The sequence below is a fragment of the Mobula birostris genome, chromosome 1, assembly GCF_030028105.1.
Source record: "Mobula birostris isolate sMobBir1 chromosome 1, sMobBir1.hap1, whole genome shotgun sequence".
NCBI classification, from domain to species: Eukaryota; Metazoa; Chordata; class Chondrichthyes; order Myliobatiformes; family Myliobatidae; genus Mobula; species Mobula birostris.
Window position 1 is genome coordinate 233,356,955 of NC_092370.1, and position 24,298 is coordinate 233,381,252.

General features: G+C 41.5%; 1 protein-coding gene across 2 annotated transcripts in view; it reads right to left on the reverse strand.

Moving 5' to 3' along the window:
* Nucleotides 1-16,487: 16,487 nt before the first annotated feature.
* Nucleotides 16,488-24,298, reverse strand: part of LOC140205740 (poly(A) polymerase type 3-like) — a 65,836-nt gene continuing 58,025 nt past the window's right edge. The window contains exons 20-23 of one of the 2 annotated variants that reach the window (XM_072273306.1): nucleotides 23,376-23,480; nucleotides 22,947-23,024; nucleotides 22,711-22,767; nucleotides 16,488-21,058 (exon numbers count right to left, since the gene is read on the reverse strand). In XM_072273306.1, coding sequence (XP_072129407.1) covers nucleotides 20,963-21,058; nucleotides 22,711-22,767; nucleotides 22,947-23,024; nucleotides 23,376-23,480 — 336 coding nt within the window. In that variant the 3' untranslated portion in view covers nucleotides 16,488-20,962. The remainder of the gene's footprint in view (nucleotides 21,059-22,710; nucleotides 22,768-22,946; nucleotides 23,025-23,375; nucleotides 23,481-24,298) is intronic. The other variant, XM_072273316.1, reaches the window with a different exon arrangement.

Sequence of the window (24,298 nt, forward strand, 5' to 3'; positions counted from 1 at the left end):
AAGGACCTCAGAAAGAGCTAACATGCACCTTTAGGAGACATTTCAGCTCCTTGGGACATCCCAAATGCAGCCTTGACACGATTGCAATCTCCCACCAGCAGAGATCTCCCAGATACCAGATGGTCTGCCTCGTGTAGAGATTAAAAACCAGATTAAATTAGGGATTAGCTTCATTTGTCACGTACATCAAAACATTGAAACATACAGTGAAATGTGCAACAAATGCCACAGTCTGAGGATTAGCTGGGTGCAGACCGGAAGTGCCACCATGCCTTCAGCCCACAATTTACTAAACCTAACCCATGCGTCTTTTGGAATTTGAGAGGCAATGGGAGCACCCAAAGGAAATTCCTCACAGACAACAGTGGAAATTGAATCCTGATCTTACTGCTGGTGCTGAAAAGTGTTCCATCAACTTCCGCGCGACCATGAAGCCCACGGTACAGTAACCATGGCGAAGCTGAAAGGATTAATCAGGAACTGCGGATAACTTCTGTAACCTTCATCAGACAGGGCTGCAAGATCCTTCAAGATTATCTGAGGCAGTTGATAGAGTTTCTCCGTAGCATCTTCACCAAATCAAGGCTTGCCCTGTGACAGCACCTCCTCCCAGGAGTGAGTGAAATGTGAACCTGGATTGTGTGATCCAGAACAAGTCTTGGCATCTTTCCCACCCTTATATAGACTGAACTGCCAGAGGAAGTGGTCAGTACAGGTACATTAACTTCTGCTTGGTTGGGCATGCATTTGAACATGCTTGGTCACTCTAATCATCACCACCCAAGTCCAAATCAGACAGCCAGACTAACGCTTGGCAGGGGCACTCCACAAAATAAATTTTAATGATTAATCATATCCCACAGCCTTCCAGCACAATGAGCCCATTCCACCCAGGTAGCCAATTAACCTGTTTTGGAATGTGGGAGGAAATTGGAGTATCCAGAGGAAACCCATGCAGTCACGGGGAGAACGTCCAAACTCCTGACGGACTGCGGTGTAACTGAATATAGGTCACTAGCTCTAAATACATTATGCTAATCACTATGTCTTTGGACACCTGTCCCTGTCACTTACGCTGGAAAGAAAAGCAAAAAGTGGTTTGTGGAATAAGCTGGGAAGTGGAATAGAATTCCAGGAGTCATTCCCTTTTGGAATGTTTGGAAACAATTATCAGCAAACAGATGAGGGAAAAAGCCAGCAAAGAGCTTTCACTGCATGCAAATGCGTGCAAAGCGTTTTCAGCCAAGGGGTCTGAGATCTCCACACATAGACACGCTACGCATTTACAGAAACACTCACTTAAATTTGCATATGCCACAAACATGTATAAAATCATCATGAGCACATGCATGAAAGCTTGAGTGAAAAGATGTACACTAGATCAAACACTTATGAATTTTAGTTAACAGGAGATTAATGTTGCTTCAGACACAGAATACAATGACAGTTGAAGAGTGTTTTTAACATGCACTTTTAGCAGATTACATTCCTGCCTGATGTCTGGTGCTAAGAAATTTCAAATAAAAAACAGATGCTGTTTAATTTTGAATTTGTGGAGTGAAACTCTGTGGGTTATCCATATGATTTTATTTAACTAGAAGAACCACCTACCATCACTAACTTTAATTAACTCAGCCTACTGACATTTATTCTGCTTTGTACCCCTCCACACGACGCTCAACAGAAAAGGTGAGTAGGCCTTCTCCCTGTGCTTACTTCTCCTCAGCTGGTTATTAGACTTCATGCTTTCTGCCCACTGAAGGTGGGGTTGTGTTCCAGTATAGCCAGTGGAGACATGGATCTTCATGAATAGCGTTGGATTAGGGCATAGGATTGATATTTTTCTTGTAGCTTTAACTTCACAATGCTTGCTTATACTCTTATATAATCGCCTGTTTATGTGTATTTTTCTAGAAGCTTCTTAGCTTTTCCTATAGCAGCTGCCATACCACTTGCATTTGGCTATTACACAGATTAATTGTTATCATTGGAACGTGGCTACCTTTTCAGTCGGAACTTGTTTTTCTGTATGAGATTGACCTGACTTCTTTGTTCTCGGCTTTTTTTTGTTCGATCTTTTGTTCTTGTAGCCCTTAATAAAATGGTTGAGAGCAACAAGCCTTATACCTGTATCCTTGACTTCCGAACCTCCGGATCAAAAACACCCATGTCCAGCAATAGCAACGATAGTGATGATGAATTGTCCACGTCGCAAACTGGAGAAACTCTGCAAATGCTGGAGATCCGCGCAACACACGCAAAATGCTGGAGGAACTCAGCAAGCCAGGCGGTATCTATGGAAAAGATTACAGTGGATGTTGTGGGTCTCTGCCCGAAACATCGACTGCAGTTTTTTCCATAGATGCTGCCTGACCTGCTGAATTGTCCACATCAATCTCTTCGGACAGCACAGTGGCACAAGCAGTACAGCTGCACTGTCCCAGGTTCGATACTAATGTTGGGTGTTGGCTCGGTGGATTTTGCACTTTCTCCCCGTGACTGCATGGGCTTCCTCCAGGTGCTCCCATTTCCTCCCACATCCCAGAGACATGTGGTTGATTGATTTAACTGGCCTCTGTAACTTGTTGCAGAATCACATGCACAAAAGTCACTGTTGATAACGTGGGATTGGGCAGAATTAGTGTAAAACAGATGGGTGCCAAGGTCAGCCTGGAATCACTTGGCTAAAGGGCCAGTAGCTATCCATGACTCGACGGAGAGGAACATGGACACTGATTGTCTTTGTTTTGTGTCTCCTGCCTTTTCATAAAGGCAGGGACTGGCCAAGCTTTGAAAGGGAAGGGATGGCGATTGGCAAACATTCAAACATAGTGCACATAGTGCTCCTGTCCCACATACACGTCACAAAATGGGTATTAGGTTTCTATGTCTAAATATTGTTTAGTGGAAAGAATGAGAGGGAGGGGGGAGATCAAGGGAGAAGGCAGAGACGGAGGAGGGGAGACTAGGGAGCAGAGAGGTTGGGAGAGGGGGGGATGGAGAGAGGAAGAGAAGGAGGGGAGAGACTGGGTGCAGAGAGGGAGAACAGGGCAGAGATGGAGGGGTAGATTGGGGCAGAGTTAGAGAGTGTGCAAGGGAGAAATAGAGGGAAGAGGAAAGAGTAAAGTGGAAAAAATAGAGGGAAAAGGGTAGAAAAAGTCAAGGAGAGGAGAAAAGATAGATGACAGCAGTCAAAAATAAAGAGGTGATTTTACTTGCCAAAGCAAACCCTTAGTCACAAATTCACACAAGTTACTTTAAGATACAGCTGAGATTAGAACTCTAATAAATGGAATTTGAAGCTCCTCACGAGCCATGAACTAAAACGAAAGGAAGAGCCTGCAACATTTTCCATAGAGTGTACTGTTAAGGTCCAGCAAACAGAACAAGCAGATGCTGTGTGTGACCAGAGTCACAAAGGAATAGTTTGTCTGAACCAAAGTCAGTGTCAGCAATTAGAAATAAATCCCAGCGGGGTGGGAGAACCATAAAACACTGAAAGCAGAGGACAGGGAGGACTCAAATTGTAGGGCTGAAAGAGAATCTGCCAGCAATCCCAATTGAAGGATATTATTGGGGAAAGAGGCAGAGATGTGAAAGGAAGCAAAGACGACAAATGGGAAAGGGCAGGGCAGGATCCATCACAATCAATTTCATTTCCCAAAGGACGGCTGCTTGTGGTTGGCCCACTCCACTGGCGTCCTTGCCGGGTGATACTGATACTGCTGTAGCTGTGACTCCAGCTGCCCTCCGCCCCTGTTCTCTGCCGCTCCCCATTCAGTGTCAGCTGCTCAGGGTCAGGAGGAAGGGCATCAACGTTGAACCCTCGGGCTCACCCCCTGACCCCTGTATCTCTCTGCTGGGGTAAGCGCATGACCACTGAAGCAAAGTGCCTGCTACTGTGGAGAGGGGAGGGGTGGGGTATGTGTCTACCAATCACCATGGCAACTTGACAAACGTCAGTGCTATGGCTTGGCCTGCAACAAAACCTATTTTCAAAAAATAAACTAATTATCTCCTAAACACGACCAAACAACAAACTGGAGTACTCAAAGGCCATTTGGCCCTTCAACTCTGTTCCATCATATGGCGGGATCATGACTGACATTGCACTTCAAAGCTATTTTACTTCACTGCTGCTATTCTCTTGATCTCCCAAATACCCAATCTCTGCTTTGAATGAACCCAATAACTCGATCTCCATAGCTCTCAGGAATAGAGAATTCCAGTAATTCAGCCTGGATTGAGAGGAGTACTTCCTCCTCATATCAATCTAAAATAGCTGAAGGCTTTTAGGTGTCGCTGCCAAGCTGTTGAGTTCCATCAGAAGGCTGCAAGTTTCAATGAAATCTCCTTCTTTCTCCTAGAGAATACAGGCCGAGCCATCCCCATCTCCCTGCACTCAGCGCCCCGCCTGCAGGGGTAAGGAAATCAAAGCAGTACACAATTCTCCAGGCATGGTCTCTCCAAAGCTGCATGTAATTGCAGCAAGAAATCTTTACTCTTGCAATCAAACCTTCTTGTAATAAAAAAAATGTACCATTTTTCATGATTGATAGTGGCAGAAATATAGAACATAGAATGGTACAGGCCATTCAGTCCACAATGTTGTGCTAACCTTTTAACCTACGCTAAGATATTTAAGATCATTTTTAAGCAGTTTTTTTGATAACAGCGCTCTGTTCAAAGAGTAATTGGGAATATGCTTAATATTAACTTTCACAGGTAAATGCATAGGTCCTTCAGTAGAGCTTTACATAGAACAATATAAAGCAAAGTGCTGGAGAGGAAGGAAGTTGATAGGAGTGGAGAGTGGACAATAGGAGAAAGGGTTGGAGGAGGGGACTGTGGTAAACCATGTATATAGGTTGTAACTGGGTTACCTGTCTGGACACGCCCCTCTGCTGACTGCTCCTGTGGCTCCTCCCATAGACCCCTGAATAAAGGCAATTGTGCCACTGCTCCTCCCTCAGTCCAGGGGCAGATACTCAGCATGGACGTGTGTCCATTTACTGCTAATAGAAGCCTTTCAATATTTACTCGACTTCCAGTCTCTTGGAGTGATTGATAGTGCATCAGGGACCCAGGGGGAAGTAATAGGCGGGTGAGAAGTAAAAGGTTAGAGTGAGGAATAGAGGATGGTGGGGTGGGGGGGGAGGAGAGGGGCAGGAGAAATTATAGCACAGGAACAGGCTGTTTGACCCTCAGTATCTGTGCGGACCATAATCCCGATTTAAACTACACCCATTTACCTGCACGCGGTCTCTATCCCTCTAAGTGTGTCAGACATTACTAACATTACTGCTTCCATCACTGGCCCCGGCAGTGTGTTCCAGGCACCTAGACCACTGTGCAAAAATACTTGCCTTGTAAATCTCTTTTCAGCCAGACGGTGGTGAATCTGTGGAATTCATTGCCACAGATGACTGTGGAGGCCAAGTCACTGGGTTGATAAGCACAGGTTGATTAGTTCTTGGTTAGAAAGGGCCAAATTGTGGCAGTGGGGTCCAAGCCCCAGAGCGAGCAGCGACCTGATGTTTGAACAATTTAAGCACCGGGCCAGATTGAAAAGGCCAGGGTGTCGGGACCAGAGGCAAGGCGAGGACAGCTCTATGCTGAACTGTAGTACTGGCTAGAGTGATGTCTGACTTCACACCTGTGGACTTATAACATTTGCTTGGATTTCCCGATGGATTGTGGCTGTTGGTCAGTGATGTCTGGCTTTTTGTCTTTCGCAAACGTTCAGTTCTGAAGCCATTTGCTTACTTCTATTGTTTGCACAATTTGTTCTTTTCCTCTCTCTCTGCGCATTGGATGTTTGATGGTCTTTTTGTTTTATGGGTTCTTTTGGGGTTTCTTTGTTCTGTGGCTGCCTGTAAGGAGATGAATCACAAGGTTGTTTAATGTATACATACTCGATAATAAATGCACTTTCAACTTTGAAGCGTTACAGGGAGGAGGCAGGAGAATGGGGTTGAGAGTTAAAGAAATCAGCCATGATGGAATGGCGGAACCACCTTGATGGGCCAAATGGCCTAATTCTTCTCCTATGCCTTATGGTTGAAACTTCCCTTTTCTCACCTTAAAGCTATACTCTTGAGGGAAAGAGGGGAAAGCATGAAGAAAGTGAGAGCTAGTACAGATAGGGTCAACTCTCCTGGGCCATACAACATTAATTTTAGGAAGGTCAAATCAGAAATTTGACCTTTTTCCTCATGGAAAGTTCATCCTTAAGAGATGTTGAATCAATTTCTCTCTTAATTGATCGAACATCTCCCAGCAATAGCAAAACACCAAAAATTTTGCAGGACATGAAATAGGAATATGTAATAGATTCCAAGAAACAGAATCAGAGATACAAAATGATAACAAATAGGTAATACAATTCGCTGCTACATCAACCTCTGTCTCAACATCTAGTCACATTCCACATAGAGTGAAATAAAAATCCTCAGCTCAAACTGTAATGGCAAAATTCTTGATTTCAGACAAGCCCCCGCCTCAGTTTAGAAGCTTTAGTCAAAAACAACTTCCTCTCCGAGCCCACCCTGCCAATTCCCTCAAGAGCTGGTTTCACAGTGGGGTTGTGCCTCATTCATCTACACTCAAGTATTCATTTATAGTTATTCATTATATGCTCTTGTCCTGATTGGTATTTCTTGTCCATGGCTTAGTGCCCTTGAACTGAAGGTATTTCCCATTTCAGAGGTGGCTCAGAGGAAGTCACATTAAACTGGGCCAGAGAAAAATGGCAGAAGAATATTCCTCATGTAGCTCCTGGTTCACCTTTAGTGAAGTTATAACTTAAACCAGAATACTTTTAATTAATTAGATCCAACTGTGCACAGCTAAAGACGATGGGATTTTAACTTGCATCTCTTACCTAAACTCTATTAAATCCTCTGAAGTCAATCCAGAGATTATGGGAATGCGGGAGCAGGAAATGCAGGGAATCCTGAAGACACATTGCAGAGATTAGGAAGAATTCTGCAAACCTACAAAGACCAGTAATGCAGCAAGGCTTTACATCGCCAATCAGGGTTCAATTCCCACAGCTGCCTGTAAAGTGTATATATGTTCTCCCCATGAGTGCGTGAGTTTCCTCCGGGTGCTCTGGTTCGCATGGTGACATTTGCACATCCTTGAATTGTGTTGGTCTTTGACACAAAAGGGATGCACTTCAATTGTATGTTTCGATGCATGTGACAAATAAAGCTAATCTCTGACCTCTTAATTACCTTAACCAAAATTGAGGGTGCAGTAGAGGTGATGAACAATCAATGTCAAATTGCCTCAACTGAACCTCGTTATCTCCAGGCACAAGATGTTTTATCCTCTCCATTTTTGTACTAAAATATCCAGGCAGTATGGTCTTCGAAATGGAAGCCAGGATTAGATTGCTGACGAGACTACAGAGCAGGTCACAATACTCAACTCCCATGTACTCCAGTAGGTAGAATGAGCACTACCAGAGGTTTTTGCTAATTCCAGGTTTGGGTGAGGCAGTGCCTGTGGCAGAATCTGGCCCGGCTTTGATCTCTTCAGACCGACAAGCCCTCTGAGACAGCACAGACTGTTCTAATTTAAGAGCATCAGAACAGTTCTGGTTCCCCCACCCCCTCCTTCCAGCACCATTGCTTGTCAGAGGAACAAACAATATCTGCTATAAGCAAAGTGCTGCTTTTTATTAGCACTGCATTGGCCCTCGGTGACCCTCGGCAGACTTCTATCCTCTCCAAGAAGAGAGCGTGCTTTTGATTAGGCTGTGGGTTGAAGTTCAAGGCAGGGTTTGCACACACATTCTCTAGGCAGACTGCTGACTACTACAGGTCTTGTCTCGTGGGATGAGACATTGCAAAAATTTTTCCCCAGCAGTTTGGTATTGTTGTCTGGTTGGGACATTAAAAACAAATTCCATCTGTTTGAGAGAATATTCATATGAAAGATAAGGATCCCATTACATATTTTGGAGAGGAGAGAGCTCTTACCTTACACAAAACATCTTCCTTGGTTTCAAACCAATTCACTTTATGATGTGATAAGGTCCAGCTGAAAGTATTGATATTTACAAGTGAAATCTTACGTGATCACTCTGAACATACAAATTTTATTCAGAGTTGCTATTAGAGAATTTTTAAAAAAGTTAAAGTCTGTCCCGAGCCTTGTGGCCCATCAGGCCAGTGCTTATGCCGGTTTCTGTGGCGTGAAGCGACTGAGAGTACGAGACTCCCCCCCCCCCCACCCCCCCCCCAGATAGGATGCCAGTCTGTCGCGAGGTTAACCCCCAGCATTTGCCAGTACCCATTTTCAGCTGGGTGGACTGGAGCAGCGTGTGGTTAAGTGCCTTGCTCAAAGACACAACACACTGCCTTGGCCGAGACTCGAACCCATGACCTTCAGATACGAGCCCAACGCCCTAACCACTTGGCCACGCACCACTCTATTAGAAAATGGAGGGGTGAAAATAAGAACGTGACTAAACCGCAATCAGCCAGCAGAAAAGGACTGTTGGTCAAATTTCTGGAACAAACTCTGCTCAGTTTTGTAGGTTGTCATCAGAGGTGATAGCATAAATGTAGGTATATGATAAAATGCAGCTTTATCGTTTGGGGAAGGGGCTCTAAAGTACAGGGCATCTTTGCTGGCCTGCTTGATTAGATCCTCCTCAAAGTTTGGCCTGTCTGGAACAAGTTTATTTTTATCCAGGAAGGCCATGGGGAAGGACTGTTAGGGCATATCCTGGAGTTACAGAAGACAGCAGATACTAATTTCAACAGCAACCAGGCTTCAGATCTGAATATGGACTGTAGATTGAGTTTAAAAAATGCAGCTCTGAAACATGGTGTTCCCAGAGCTGCAGACTGGGGTTGATTGTAAACCAGGAAACACATTATTCACCTGAGATATCTGCTTATGCATCAATGCAGCTCTGAGACAGCAGTGATTAACACTCATTTTGGGTGAGTTGGTGTGAAAACTGGGTGTTTAAAATTATGTGCGATTCAAAGGAAGCATCATGAATGCATTGTAACTATAGAAATTTACCTTTGTTCTTTAATATATACAATGAGAATTAATATTGCGATTTAAAAAAATTATTTGCTTTGCACCATTTTTAACTATTCAATATACATATTGTTGGCACGTGGCCAAGTAGTTAAGGCGTTGGTCTAGAGATCTGAAGGTCACTAGTTCGAGCCTCAGCTGAGGCAGCATGTGGTGTCCTTGAGCAAGGCACTTAACCACACATTGCTCTGCGATGACACCGGTGCCAAGCTGTATCAACTCTAGTGCCCTTCCCTTGGACAACATCGGTGGCGTGGAGAGGGGAGACTTGCAGCATGGGCAACTGCCGGTCTTCCATATAATTGCCCAGGCCTGCGCCCTGGAAACCTTCCAAAGCGCAAATCCATGGTCTCACGAGACTAATGGATACCTATAATATACATATATACCTACTGTAATTGACTTATTTTTTTTTCTGTATTATCATGACATATGCTGGTGATATTAAACCTGATTCTGATTCTAATATTGGGTCACGAGGCTACTTCTTCCAAGAGTGTCTCCAGTATGATGCCTGCTTGTTCTGCTCAATAGACTTCTATTATCCGCCAACTTCAGTGTCTTTCTGGTGACTTCGATCACAGTCACAACACTGAGAAACACACAAAGCATACTAATCCTACATTCACACCTTTCTCTCTAAGTTTTCTAAACCCCACCAGATTCATATCCTTGGACCAACTACAGTGGCTGATTAACCTATCCCCCCTCACAACTTTGCCATGTGGGAGGAAACCAGACAAAACAACAGTCATGGGGAGAATGTGCAAACTCCACACAGAAATCAGGTTCCAGCTTGTGTCTCTCGCTCTGTGAAGTGCAGCTCTTGCAAGTGCACCACTGTCTATTTCTTGCAATTATTTTGCTCTAGCTTTAAAGTGCAGGTGATCATTTCCTGTTCTATTCCCACCATCAGGGAATTTATCACCCACTTCACGGAACAATTCACCCTTACGCAGGATTACGTTCCCCATCAGATTTCCGGCACTGAAGGACTGCAGGGTGTCCTGATGAAAACACACTCCATGCACGTTTGGAACAGGAGGGAATTGGAATGCCACAACTGTACTGTTAACCTTCAATGTACCGAAACCCGCAGTAATCATCGTTGCACACATGAAATAAGTCTCCCTGAGAGTTAAAACCATGGAGGCAACTGGCCTGGATGGAGTTAGACTGTAAGACGTAGGAGCAGAATCAGACCATTCAACCCATCGAGTCTGCTCCGCTAATCCATCATGGCTGATCCCAGATCCCACTCAACTCCATAAAGGGCACCATATCCTTTGATGTCCTGACCAATCAGATCAACTTCCACCTTAACTATACCCACGGACTTTGCCTCCACCACAGTCTGTGGCAGAGCATCCAACAGATTCACCATTCTGGCTAAAACAAATTCTTCCTTACCTGTGTTCTAAAAGGCCATCCCTCAATTTTGAGGCCGTGGCCTCTAGTTCTGGATACCCCCACCATAGGAAACATACTTTCCACATTCAGTAGACTTCAATGAGATCCCCCCCCCCCAACATTCTTCTAAATTCCGGTGAGTACAGGCCCAAAGCTGCCAAACGCTCCGCATGTTAATCCCATCACTCGTGGAATCATCCTTGTGAACCTCCTCTGGACTCTCTCCAATGACAACAAATCCTTTCTGAGATATGAGGCCCAAAACTATTAACAACACTCCAAGTGTGGCCTGCCTGGTGTCTTATAAAGCCTCAGCAATATCCCCTTGCTTTCATATTCTATTCCCCTTGAAATAAATGCCAACATTGCATTTGCCTTCTTTACCACAGACTCGACCTGTAAATTAACCTTCTGGGAGTCTTGCATGAGGACTCCCAAGACCCTCTGGCACCTCTGATATTTGAACCTTCTCCCCATTTTTTGACCATTCTTCCAATTTGTCTACATCCTGCTGCAATTGCATTGCTTTTTCAGCACTACCTACCCCTCCAACTATCTTCATATCATCCACAAACGTTGCCACAAAGCCATTAACTCCATTATCCAAATCATTAACAAACAATATGAAAAGTAGTGGTCCCAATACTGACCCCTGAAGAACACCACTCGTCACAGGCAGCCAACCAGAAAAGGACCCCTTCATTCCCATTCACTGTCAGCTATTCCTCTATCCACACCAGTATCTTTCCTGTAACACCAGGATTTCATCTTGTTAGCACCCTCATGTGTGACATCTTATCAAACACCTTCTGAAATTCCAAGTAAATAACATCCACTGCCTCTCCTTTGTCTACCCTGCTTGTTGCTTCCTTGAAGAACTCTAACAGGTTTGTCAAGCAACATTTCCCTTGACAGAAACCATGCTGACTTTGACTTATTTTATCATTGGTGTCCATGTAACCCAAAGCTTCATCCTTAATAAAACTCCAAAACTTTCCCAACCACTGATGTTAACCTAACTGGCCTATAATTTCTTTTGCCTTCCTCCCTTCTCAAAGAGTGGAGTGACATTTGCAATCTTCCAGTCCTCCAGGACCATGCCAGAATCAAGTGATTCTTGAAAGATCACTGCCAATCCATCTGTTATCTCTTCAGCAACCTCTCTCAGAACTCTGGGATGTATTTCATTTGGTCCAGGTGACTTATCCACCTCAAAATCTTTGAGTTTGCCTGCACTTTTTCTTTTGTAATAGCAATGTCACTCATTCCTGCTCCTTGACACCCACAGATCTCTGGCACACTGCTGGTGTCTTCCACTGTGAAGACTGATGCAAAGTACCCATTAAGTTCATCTGCCATTTCTTTGTCCCCCCATTACTACCTCACCAGCACCATTTTCCAGGGGTCTAATATCAACTCTCACCTCACTATTACTCTATACAACTGAAAAAAAAAACTAGTATCCTGCTTTATATTATTGGCTAGTTTGCCTGCATATTTAATCTTTTCCCTTTTTATCACTTTTTTGCCTTTTAAAACCTTCCCAATCATCCAACTTCTCACACACCTTTGCTACCTTGTTTGCCCTTTCCTTGGCTTTTATACAGTCCTTAACTTTCTTTGTCAGCTACGGTTGCCCATGTCCTGCATTTGAGAACTACTACTTCTGTGGAACGTATCTAGCCTGCAACTTGTGAACTATTCCCAAAAACTTCAGCCATCTTTGCTCTGCTGTCATCCCTGCCAGTATCCTCCTCCAATCCACCTGGACACACTCCTCTCTCATGTCTCTGTAATTCCCTTTATTCCATTGCAATACTGATCATAGTCATGGACATACTTTATTGATCCCAGGGGAAATTGGTTTTCATACATGCCAGTTATGCTTCTCCCTTTCATATTATGATCACTGCCTCCTAAGGATTCTTTTACATTAAGCTCTCTAATAAGATCTGGGTTATAACACAAAACCCAGTCTAAGATAGCCTTTCCCCGAGTAGGCTCAAGCACAAGCTGCTCTAAACAGCCATCTCATAGGCATTCAACAAACTCCTTCTCTTGCGATCTGACACCAACCTGATTTTCCCAATCCCCTTGCATATTGAACTCCCCCATTACAATTGTGACATTACCCTTATTACATACCTTTTCTAGCTCCCTTTGCAATCTCAACCCCACATCCTGGCTATTATTTGCAGGCCTATATGTTTCCCAGAATGTTTTTATTTTACCCTTGCAGTTTTTTAACTCCTCCCACAAAGATTCAACATTCTCTGACCCTATGTCACCTCTTTCTAAAGATGTGATTCCATCTCTTACCAACAGAGCTACACCACCACTTATGCCTTCCTGCCTGTCCTTTTGATACAAAGTATATCCTTTGATGTTAAGCTCCCAATTATGGCCTTCTTTCAGCCACGACTGTGATGCCCACAATGTCATACTGACCAATCTCTAATTGCGCCATGATTTCGTCCACTTATATTCCAAATACTACGTGCATTTAAATACAGCCCCTTCAGTCCTCCATTCTTGGCCGTGTCCTCAGATCCTGCACGGGAGTATTTGCAGTTATTTTTAATCTCTACTTTGATCTGTGGTTCCCATCTGCTCCAAAATGACCATTATTCCAGTACCTAAAGTAATGTGCCTTAATGACTACTGTCCAATGGTTCTGACATCCACTTTCATGAAGTGCTTCAATAGGCTGGTTATGGCATATATCTCCAGTCTCCCAGATGTCAACCCATTGCTATTGGCCTACCACCCCAACAGGTTCCCAAGCTGACATCCAGCTCTATTGCCCTACACTCTGGACATCTGGTTGACAATAAACAATAGACAGGCATTGATGTCTTTACTAGAACTCCAAGAAAACTCATCTCCAAAATCCTAGACCTAGGCCTAGGGTTTAACACCAACCTTTGCAACTGAATCCTTGACTTCTTGACCATCAGACTGCAATCAGTAAGGATAAGTAGCTTCACTTCCACCACACACAATTGCACGGCCAGATTCTGCCCTAATGCCATCTAGAAATTTGCAGATGACACTGGATACTAAACTTAATTTTAAATAAGGAGACAAAGAGTACAGGAAGGAGATAAGGAGCCCAGTGACATGATGTCATGACAACAGCCCCACCCTCAATGTCAGCAAAAGACTTCATTGACTTCAGGTAGGGGATGGTGCACATGCTCCTGTTTACATCAGTGATGCTGAGGTCAAGAACTTCAAGTTTCTATAAGTGAATATACTAATAGCCTGTTCTGATCCAACTACACAGACACCATGGCCAAGAAAGTGTACCAGGGCCTCTACTCCTCAGGATGCTAAAGAAGTTTAGAAGAATGAGGGGAGACCTCATAGAAACATTTCGAATGTTAAAAGGCATGAACTGAGTGGATGTGGCAAAGTTGTTTCCCATGATGGGGGAGTCTAGTACGAGAGGGCATGACTTAAGGATTGAAGGGCGCCCATTCAGAACAGAAATGCGAAGAAATTTTTTTAGTCAGAGGGTGGTGAATCTATGGAATTTGTTGCCACGGGCAGCAGTGGAGGCCAAGTCATTGGGTGTATTTAAGGCAGAGATTGATGGGTATCTGAGCAGCCAGGGCGTCAAGGGTTACGGTGAGAAGGCGGGGGAGTGGGACTAAATAGGAGAATGGATCGGCTCATGATAAAATGGTGGAGCAGACTCAATGGGCCGAATGGCCTGCTTCTGCTCCTTTGTCTTATGGTCTAAGTTTGGCATGTCCCCTCGACTCTCATTTAATTTTTATCTTACCCCAGTATATGAAACAATAATAAACCAATATGTCAAAATCAACAGAACTGCTAGTTCCAATACATTGGCAATAACTCCTTGTCCATTGCAATATGTCAGGTAACTTGCCTGAAAAGTTGAGTTAGAGGAAGGGCACAAGAGATCATTATCATCTCCTGGTGCCATGCCCAGTTTGAGCTTTGACTGCCATGGCCCACCCACTCCTGTTTCGGGTCAAGTGGATCAATTGACTGGTATTCATTTCCAGTTCTCTGGCTGCTGTCTCCATCATCGTTTGTCTTTCCCATAATTACCGTGCATTCTAACTCATCTTTCCTAATCACATCCAATGAAGTCACGTTGCCTTTTCATGATCTTATACATTATTTCTTTTTGTGCTTGCTCTGTTCATGACATCCTTATTAGATATTCGTTTCATCCATGATATTCTTTGCATCCTCCTCAAAAACTACACCTCTGCTGCTTCCATCCATTTCCTCATGTTACTAGATATTGTCCAACATTCTGAGCCATATAACATTTCCGTGCTCTGAGGTGGTTTGTCATGCCTAGTTTAGTGTTGTTCATTATACTCTTCATTCTCGTAAGGTGACTTTTGCCATCCCTATTCTTCTTTTGATGTCCATGTTGCACTTGCCATCTGATGTCACCCAGCTTCCTAAGTAGCAAAAGTTCTGTACTTGTTTTATGTCTTCCCCGTTTATTCTCAGCCTGCAGATAGGATTCTCCTTCTTTTTGGATAGCACCATACATTCTGTCTTTTTGCAAATGATAGATAGACCCATTGTTGCACTTTCTTCAACAACTATATCAATGAAGTTTTGTAGTTCTTCCTCTGTACTTGCAATTAACACAGTGTCATCCACATATCTAAAATTATTGGTTTTCGCTGCCAACTTTGATTCCCAAGTTGTCTCTTATTTTTTGTAATATTGTTTCACTGTATGCATTAAACAAATCAGGGGAGAAAACACACCCTTGTCTAATGCTTCTTTTGATTTTCGTAAACTGACACTTCTCCATCTATTCTTACAGTGGCAATTTGTTCCCAGTGCAGATTTCTGTTTAGGCGGAGGTCTTTCAAATCTAGATCTAGAGTTTCTGTAATATTTTGAATAAATTATTGTGCTTCACTTTATCAAATGCTTTTGTGTAGTCGATAAAACAAATAAATCTTTTTGCACTTGAATAGCTCGTTCTGATAGCATCCTTAACATCAATATTGAGTTTCTTGTACCTTTGTCTTTCACAAAACCACATTGTTCTTTACCTATTTCAGCTTGTATCTTACTTTTAGCTTGTCATCAAAATTCTTATAAGTATCTTAGTGAAACGACTCATTAAACTTATTGTCCTATGTAATTCACATTCTATTGCTCCAGGTTTCTTAGGAAGTGATAAATACTGATTTTTTCATGTCTTCTGGTATTATTCCACAAGAGATGGTGAGATATAATTGGCTGATGTCCATGTTGTTGGTGGAGCTTGGACTTCATCTGGTGCACTTGTAATTAGCAAGTAAAGGGAAACACAGCTAAAATAATGTACCCAGAAAAGAAGACAGCTGGACTGGGGTCAGTGAAAAAGAAAGTTAAGAGTAAAGACTGGGTCAGGAACAGGCTGTCCCGATGACAAGATGGACAAATGCGATATGTTTTCAACTGTGAGCTCCAAAACAGAGAATGATCAGAGAACGTACTTGCAGAGGAACCTGTACAGTTCTGCAGTGACCTGAAGCACCATATAGTTATACTTCAAAACACATTTGAATTGTAGTGCGTACTGCAAAGAACATTGCACACCAAGTTCCATAGCACATTAGTTTAATATAGAAGACAGTTCATGGCACTGAAGCATCAGCCTACATTTGGAGCTACAAGGGTCTGCAAATGCTGCAATTTGCAGCAATGAACCAAAATGCTAGAGAAACCCAAGTAGTAAGGCAGCATCTATCGAAAGCAACAGCCAGTCAATGTTTCCAGTTAAGACCCTTCATCTGAACTTTTGTCCAGATGGAGTGGCGCAACAAGAAATGTCAGCTGACCATTTCCCCCCATGGAAGCTACCTGACCTGCTGAGTTCCTCCGGGGTTTAGTGTTTAACCTACATTTTGAGCATGATTCTGGAATAAATCTCAAACTCACATCCTGTAGACTTTTGAGTCACAGCCAAGCCAAAACCCGAGCACTTCACTCAAAGAACTCACACGTCACTTAATTCTGTGCTGCATTTTTATTTTTTATTTTAAATGAAGAAATACATCTCTATACAAAATAGCTTCTGAAAATTACTAGTGTACAGACACTATGAAAAAGAAACAGAACTCCATCTGTGAGCCGCAGAGTACAGCTTGCGAAAGCAACAGTTAAACTGTGAGGAAGGAAAAACTATGACAAGTTCACCAACAATGAAAAAAGTTAGTTTTAGCACTCTTCTTGGCAGAACACGAGGTGCATTCACATGAAAGCTTTTAAAGTTCTTGCTTGTCCACAAATAGCCCACCCAACCACAACCCAGTATTACTTCACATTCAGGCAGATGAACAGAAACATTCTGATTCCTGAAAATGACTGTTGCAACATGTTTTTTTTCCAATTCTGTAAAAGCCAGTTATCAATCACCCTGCTAAATGAGAACAGGTCAATACAGCACCATTTTATATTTGAATAAAAAAAAAATGCTGGCTTACAATTATCTTCAGCTGCAGTTAATGTGCTTTAACTGTCATGCATGCGCTCCCACAGGGAAAACCAGCAGCTTAGCACACAATGGCATTCAAAAAAGTAACACGGTTAAAGATCTTAATATAGATGGCTCAAACAGATTGAAAACAGAACACTGGTGAAAGGCCCAAGCAGATGTTGCACCTAACATCGAGCTGCTGCTGCCACCATGTTAAAATGACCAAGTCTTATTCAATTTCCCACCTGGTCACTGAAGGAAAGTCCAAAGATGGGGAAATGGGTCAACCATGATGGGTATGAACAACCTGTATGATTATCTTTCTAGGAATGTTTGGAATTATGGCAAAATTTGATTTCTGTATTGGTGGTGGTGGTGGTGGTTGTGGGCTGTTAGGAAGAGAATCTTATTTTGTTTATTGCAAATGCACCTGAATAGGAAGTAAGCTTAAGGGCTCATCAGCCCGGCATTCATCAATGCCATGCACTTGTGCGTATGAACCCTGACATTCCTGAGACCTTCACACAACCACTGCAAATCCACACTTATAAGTGCATCTCATATTGCAATTCAAATGGCACAATGGATATATGCCAAAAAGTCATCCCTGCTATACACTTCGGTTTTCTGCATGTCAAGATTTCTTCTCAATCCAATTTCTTAGGATATTAATAATAAAATTAAGAGGATCCCTGATGATGTTAGCTATAGGTCTCTTCAAAAAAACAACTGTCTTTTTGCACAAAAAAATTCCTCAGACATTACAATATGCAATAGGCTACAATGCAAGCACTTTCTTGGTTAGTCAGCATTCATTTCATTACTCCTACATAAAATTAATTGAGCAACTCTCTTCCTACTACGGACATGCAATTAGCCTGGGTAGCTCTTTGGCACGCAAAGATCAGGCTACCCAGGCTTTTTTTTCAATGCTCTGAATACAGAATCTGCTGCATTTAAAAGATGTGGCCCTTTATCAGCAATAGCTAATGTAGACCTTCATTCAGAAAATGCATGTTCCTAACCCATTTTCTTACATTCTTAATCAATTTTTTTTTTTCCTTTTCCTATAACTTTGAATCTCTCTGGCCCACCACAGTCCAGCACACTACAGGAAAGCAGAGGATGGAAGGAGCTGACTGCATGTCTGCCGGAGGAAATCACAATGAAGAACTCTTAATTCAATGGCTGTCTAGCTGTAAGAGCACAATCATAGCTGCTTCTATCTTCATTATACAACCACTTATTCTCACCAAAAGGAGCTGCCGTCAGACAGAAAGCAAACCTAAACAGATGTTTCTAAATACCACTAGAGTTGCTAGTGGCAGAAACACCGATTTCAGTATAAATCATTAACCACCATTTATTAAATAAACTGGTAGAGACGAGTCAGTCAGAATAAAAGGAAGGCTCTATTTCTTGCCGAGACTGCATTGGTCAATTACCAGAAGATTTCAAACGGCTCCTTTCATTGGAACAGCGTTCTCTCCCTACCACCCTTGTTTAAACAAAAATCTTGGCAGTCCACCATGCATATAAAAACATGGAATAATTTACAAAATATTACAGTTTAGTAAATTACCTGATGATTTTTTAAAGCCCATTTGAATTATCGTACATCCAAAGCTTAAAAAATTGGGAAAAAAACTAAAAAATTAATAAACTTGGAACATAGGCAACTGAGTTATATAATAAATAACTTTGCAAAGATAGATAACTCAGCTCTGCCAGAGTGAGTCAACCATTTCACAATCAGAGATTGCTCCAGTATCAGAAGCCAAGAGAGAAGTGCACGCATACATGTCCAACATCAGGAATACCAAGTTTCATTTCAGCTTGTTGCTCCTTTCCAATTCCAACTGATCACATGGAAGAACTCCAACTGCCCACACTTCAAGTTTAATGAGGTTTGCAAATATATTTCCTTTTTATTTAGCAGTAAAGTCTCACTCTTAGGGTCTCTGCATGGGATAGAGATATGATGCGAAAAGGGTGGTCCTCATGTTTATAAATTAAAATAGGATCAAAACTATAAAATGTTAGTACTTTCAAAAGCACTTCTCAGACAAAAGTTTACAATATTGCAACTCTCACTCTTGTTTTTAATAAACTGATGAATAATAGTTTCAAGTACTAAAGTCAATGAAAACACGAAGGATTCGATTCATGGAGGAAATCCTCCATCAACTCATTAAAAACTTGAGCACTGGAGTTTTACAATGGAGAACCAGAGGTAATGTCACCAAGCTGTCCGCAGATAATGTACCCAGGCTGACAATGAGTGAAATAGTTTAGACTGAGCTAACAACCAACCGGTTCATATCAAACAACTCAAATTCAGGCGTGGCTAAGCATGAATTGCATGCGCTATTATTTTGCAATTAAAAAAAATTAAATCCATGTGTGACTGGCTTACAGAATTCCCTTTTCTATAACTTTATTTTGCAAGTGCAAGCCAGTCACCAAAAAAAATGAATCTTAATAGTAGCTGTAACGTTACTGTGCTGTATTGATGCATTAAATTTGAGGAAGAGTCTGTTTTCCTGACATGCTGCCATACGTATCTGAATGCTGACATAATACATCCTGGATCATAGAAGTACAGACTTTGATTTACTTGACATCACATGCCTACAGAACATTCACCCCCACACACTTTGCCTTGGAGATTTTAAAAAAGTAAGCTTTGGAGGTCAAACAAGAATTTTTTTTTGTTGTACCAATCCAAAGAAAGTCTTAAAAAAATATAACATTTCTCATGGTAGTTTTAAGGAAAAGAAAGAATTGCTGGCACGCTAGGGATATGCATTGGAACTGTCCATGGTCAAATGGATCAAGGTAAACAACTCTATTTCAAAACAGCAGATTCCTAGCTGAAAAAGGTGAATCCTAAATCCAGTTTGGCATGCTTCATGGATGCATTTGGGCCATGCAGTTTGCAGAACCATGTACCATGCAGAAGCACAAAGTTTACTTTTTACAAGCAGGTAAATTTCACCCAAGAGTTTCAATGTCAAATATAACTGCATTCAATCAATGTCAAATATGGATGAGTTTTACACTAGATTGAAAATTGGCTGGGAAGTGATTTAATGTTGGTCAAGCGGTTATTCATCCTAGTGGCAGTAGATCTCAAATTCTATCCATTTAGGTATGATCTGAAACCAGCTTCAAATGGAAATGTTCAGTATCTTAACATGACACCTTCCAGTCACGAACCAACCAACAAGAATTTAATTTTGAGACAACCCATTCCTGACGGAGGCACAAACTAGAAGTCAAATCAATATCTAACTCCACAAAAATCAGCATACGAAGAATAAAAACAACTGAGGAATAGCAGCAGCCTTTGTCTCCTTTCCTGGTGCAAGGTGCACCAGGAACAAAGCTCTGATTTCAGGTTTTTGCTTGAATGAATCAACTGGATCAAAGAAGATTAGTGCTCTGATATCAATAATGGGATGTCCCAGTATAAGGGTCCTTCCATACTGAATCTCCCTCAACACCACCACTAACCTAAATTCACAAGTAATGCCCATATGATAAACAATTGGTCAACAAAAACAATTTTAAAAAACCTTTACACAATTGCAGGTAGTTTAAGAGCAAAAGTAATGGAAAGTGGGAGAGGGGGGAGAAGAGAGGGGGGAAAGGTTCTTGGAAAAAACTGTTTCAACTAACATAACTGTTGCCAACACATCAGCAGTACTCCGCCAAGATGCACTCGCTGCATGACCAGTCAGTCCGCAGTGCATCCTATCACTGGTCGAGTTCTACCAGACTCCAGATTCGACAATGATCAAGTCTTTGAGGACATGTTTTTAAAAAAAATCTACAGCCTTTATCGTCCAACTTCACCATTTACCACCATCACCTTTGTCCAAAGAACATTTTAAAAAGTTTCCATGGAGAAATCTGCAGCCAGCAAACAGATGATGACTCTTCCCATAGGTGTTTCATTCTGTGCACGTGCTTGCACGTCTTTCATGTTCTATGGCCCCAGGAGTGGTAACAATTTTACCGATTCAGCCTCAGCTTTATTGAATTTTTAACTACTGGAATAGGGTTTACAGGAAGGGAGGAGACATCAGAAAGTTCTGTGCTTGTTGGCTCCTGTGTACAAAAAGAAAATATGTAGTTCATACATCAGTGCAATAATGATGCTCTTAAGCTGAACATTTGAAAGTGTTCAATATAGACAACATATACTAAAACATGATTGATGTAGACCACATGACAGTCCCTATCAACAGATTTTATTGCAACTATCAAACACTTTACTAAAACTCTTTACACTATACATCTCCACCATGTTGCTGGACAGTGTATGCCATGCATTAAAAGGTAAAGCACCTATATTGCTGGTTCACTTTTTCTCTGATCTTGAAGGTGCTGGATTAATGCTTGTATAATTTATTAGGTATATTTAGAATATAAAACAGTATAGCAGAGCCTTCGGCCTATGATGTTGGGCATTGTAAACTTTAATAATAATAGGCATCCGTTAGTCTCATGAGACCATGGATTTGCGCCTTGGAAGGTTTCCAGGGCGCAGGCCTGGGTAAGGTTGTATGGAAGACCAGTAGTTGCCCATGCTGCAAGTCTCCCCTCTCCACGCCACCAATGTTCTCCAAGGGAAGGGCAGTAGGACCCATACAGCTTGGCACCAGTGTCGTTGCAGAGCAATGTGTGGTTAAGTGCCTTGTTCAAGGACACAACACGCTGCCTCACTTGATTTATCTGTAATCTCTATTCAACTTTCAAGCATAACATGAGGGAAACACAAGCCAGTATTGTGATCTGTTGTGTAGTGAAGCAAGGTGAATTAGCGGCCAAAAGCTGCCAGGTATCAGCAACTTGCTGGCAGCAGTTAGAATATCAAGATGAGAATGGCATATAGTTACTAAGGAAACAAAAAATAGCTTGGTTAGTTCAGACAAACAATGGTTAATTAGGAACTATACAGAGGCTACAGTTTTGATTTAGTATAATTTGTTTTAGGACTGCTAAAGGAAAGTAAATAATTAAGTCTGCTGTTTCCAATTGAGAGTGAAGAATTAAAAGAGTCATGGTTGCTAACTCTAGCCAATGTTTCTAGTTATAGTTATTGCATCATAGAGACGACAGCACAGAAGCAGCCCTCTTGGCTCATCTAGTCTGTGCTGAACTGTTATTCTTCCTAGTCCTATCGACCTGCACCTGGACTATATCCCTCCATGTCCTTATCCAAACTTCTCTTAAGTGTTGCAGGCGAATCCGCATCCACCACTTCACACTTGCATCACCCTCTGAAGGAAGAAGTTCCCTCAGGTTCCTCTTAAACATTTCACCTTTAATCCATGACCCCTAGTTCTAGTCTCAACCAACCTCAGTGGTTGGTTTTTCGCCTGCTTGCATTTACCCTCATCTGTACCCTTAATAATTGTGTTTACCTCTATCAAATTTCCCCTCACTCTCCAGCACTGCAGGGAATAAAGTCCTAACCTTCAACCTTGCCCAAAAACATAGTTAGGTTATGCATGTGCTTGTACTCTCCAGCACACGTCCTCATTGTTACAACGCCCACCAAAACCCATTGTGTTCACACAAATGAAAAACTGCCATTTAACCAATACTGGCCAAGCTTGCTTTGGGGAAATACAGTCCTAACAGGAATTGGTGCTTTCAGAAAGAACATCAACATTTGTCCCCATTTAGTTGCAAGGTTAGCAACGTTAGCAAAGTATCTAATAATTAAATTCCAATGAACATCCTTAATTACTTGCCTGTGAGACAGAAGCCTTGGATTGGGTTGGCAGCATCTTTTCTTCAGACTCAATATCCTGCACCAAATAAAATGCAAATTATGGATCACTCATCCAAAATATATGGATGCTTTCTCATAAGACTGCATTTCATTTGTTCTTTTCATAATTTGTGGAAAGTGGTTTCCTATCTAACTATCGCACAGTCAAGAAATTAAAATTCAACGATAAGCATTCTACTGGAAATTGCATCTTACCTTCACATTTTCATCAATTTTTTTCTCACGAATAGGACTTGTTGAACAGTCACCATACTCCTTCACAGAGACAGATCCCTAGCAAATATGAAACATCCATACAAAGATGACTGATTGTTTTTATAATTTGTATCTTAATTTAGACTAATTAAAAATGACTTCTCTGGAGACTAAAAAATTTCATGTCCGTTCTTTGACTAAAAAAATTTACATCTGTACCACCGTCTGCACAAAGACTGGTGAGCAAATCAAATGCATGACTGACAAGATAAAGACTCATTGCAAGGGACAAAGATAGCAAATGGGATTACTTAGACAGTATAAATAGATAGTTTTTCTCCTTGGAAAGACATGTCAGGAGGAATAAAGTATGAAGTTAGATAAAATAAAAGCAAATATTTAATAACCCACAGAGAATCAGTCACTTACATCCAACTTTTTTCTCTTTGGTGAGCCTTCAGTTATCTGTGTAGATGCTCTCTTCAAGCCTTTTGATAGATTCTGATCCACTGGTACCCCATTTGTTGCAGGTTCCTAAAGAATAAACGTAAGAGAGGTTAGTTGGCTGATCATTGCTTCTCCTTCAAGAGTCATCATTTGTAAAACTACTCTTTTAAAACAAATAAAACAACACACTGCCTGGAGTTAAAAAACCATATCTTCCTGGTCCATATATTTCTCTTGTGTCAGTTATCTATACATTTACATGGTGACATAAAATAAGAGAAATTAGGAACGTTACTAACATATGGTGGTTTTAAAATCTGCGTAATGGAAACAGTATTTGAAAAGATTCATTAAGGTAAAGTTAAAAATTGGAAGCTTCAATGTACAAAAGTATTTCTATCTTAACCATTGGACCAATCATATTTCCTAATTAACATTTATATAATTCTCAATTAATTAACCTTGAATTTATGTGCAACATCAATTTAGCAGATTTATACCATTTTATTGCCCTATTGTAAGTAAAAGTTAGTAGAAAATAACCTCCAACTTAAAACAAGTTATGATATTGAGGTAACAATAGCAGTGACAAATTGAGTCTATGATGAGAGCTCTAATACACTTTGGAGTTTTTATTCTGTTAACCTTGCACATTCATTGAAAATGTATGGTTTTATCAGTCTAATTGCATCTCCTTAGAAGTCTTTGTTTGAAAGTAATAATTTCAAATTCCTGTATTTGCTTTAGTAAATCAAGTGGTGCACTTTTAAATAAGCATTAATCATTTTCAATGAATGTGATGTAGTTTGGTCTGTGCAAGATGAAAATAAGCAGCTAGGTAACAGTTTAACAAGGAGCGAAACAATAACATTCTGTGAGGTATAAAGACATTACCATTTATAAAT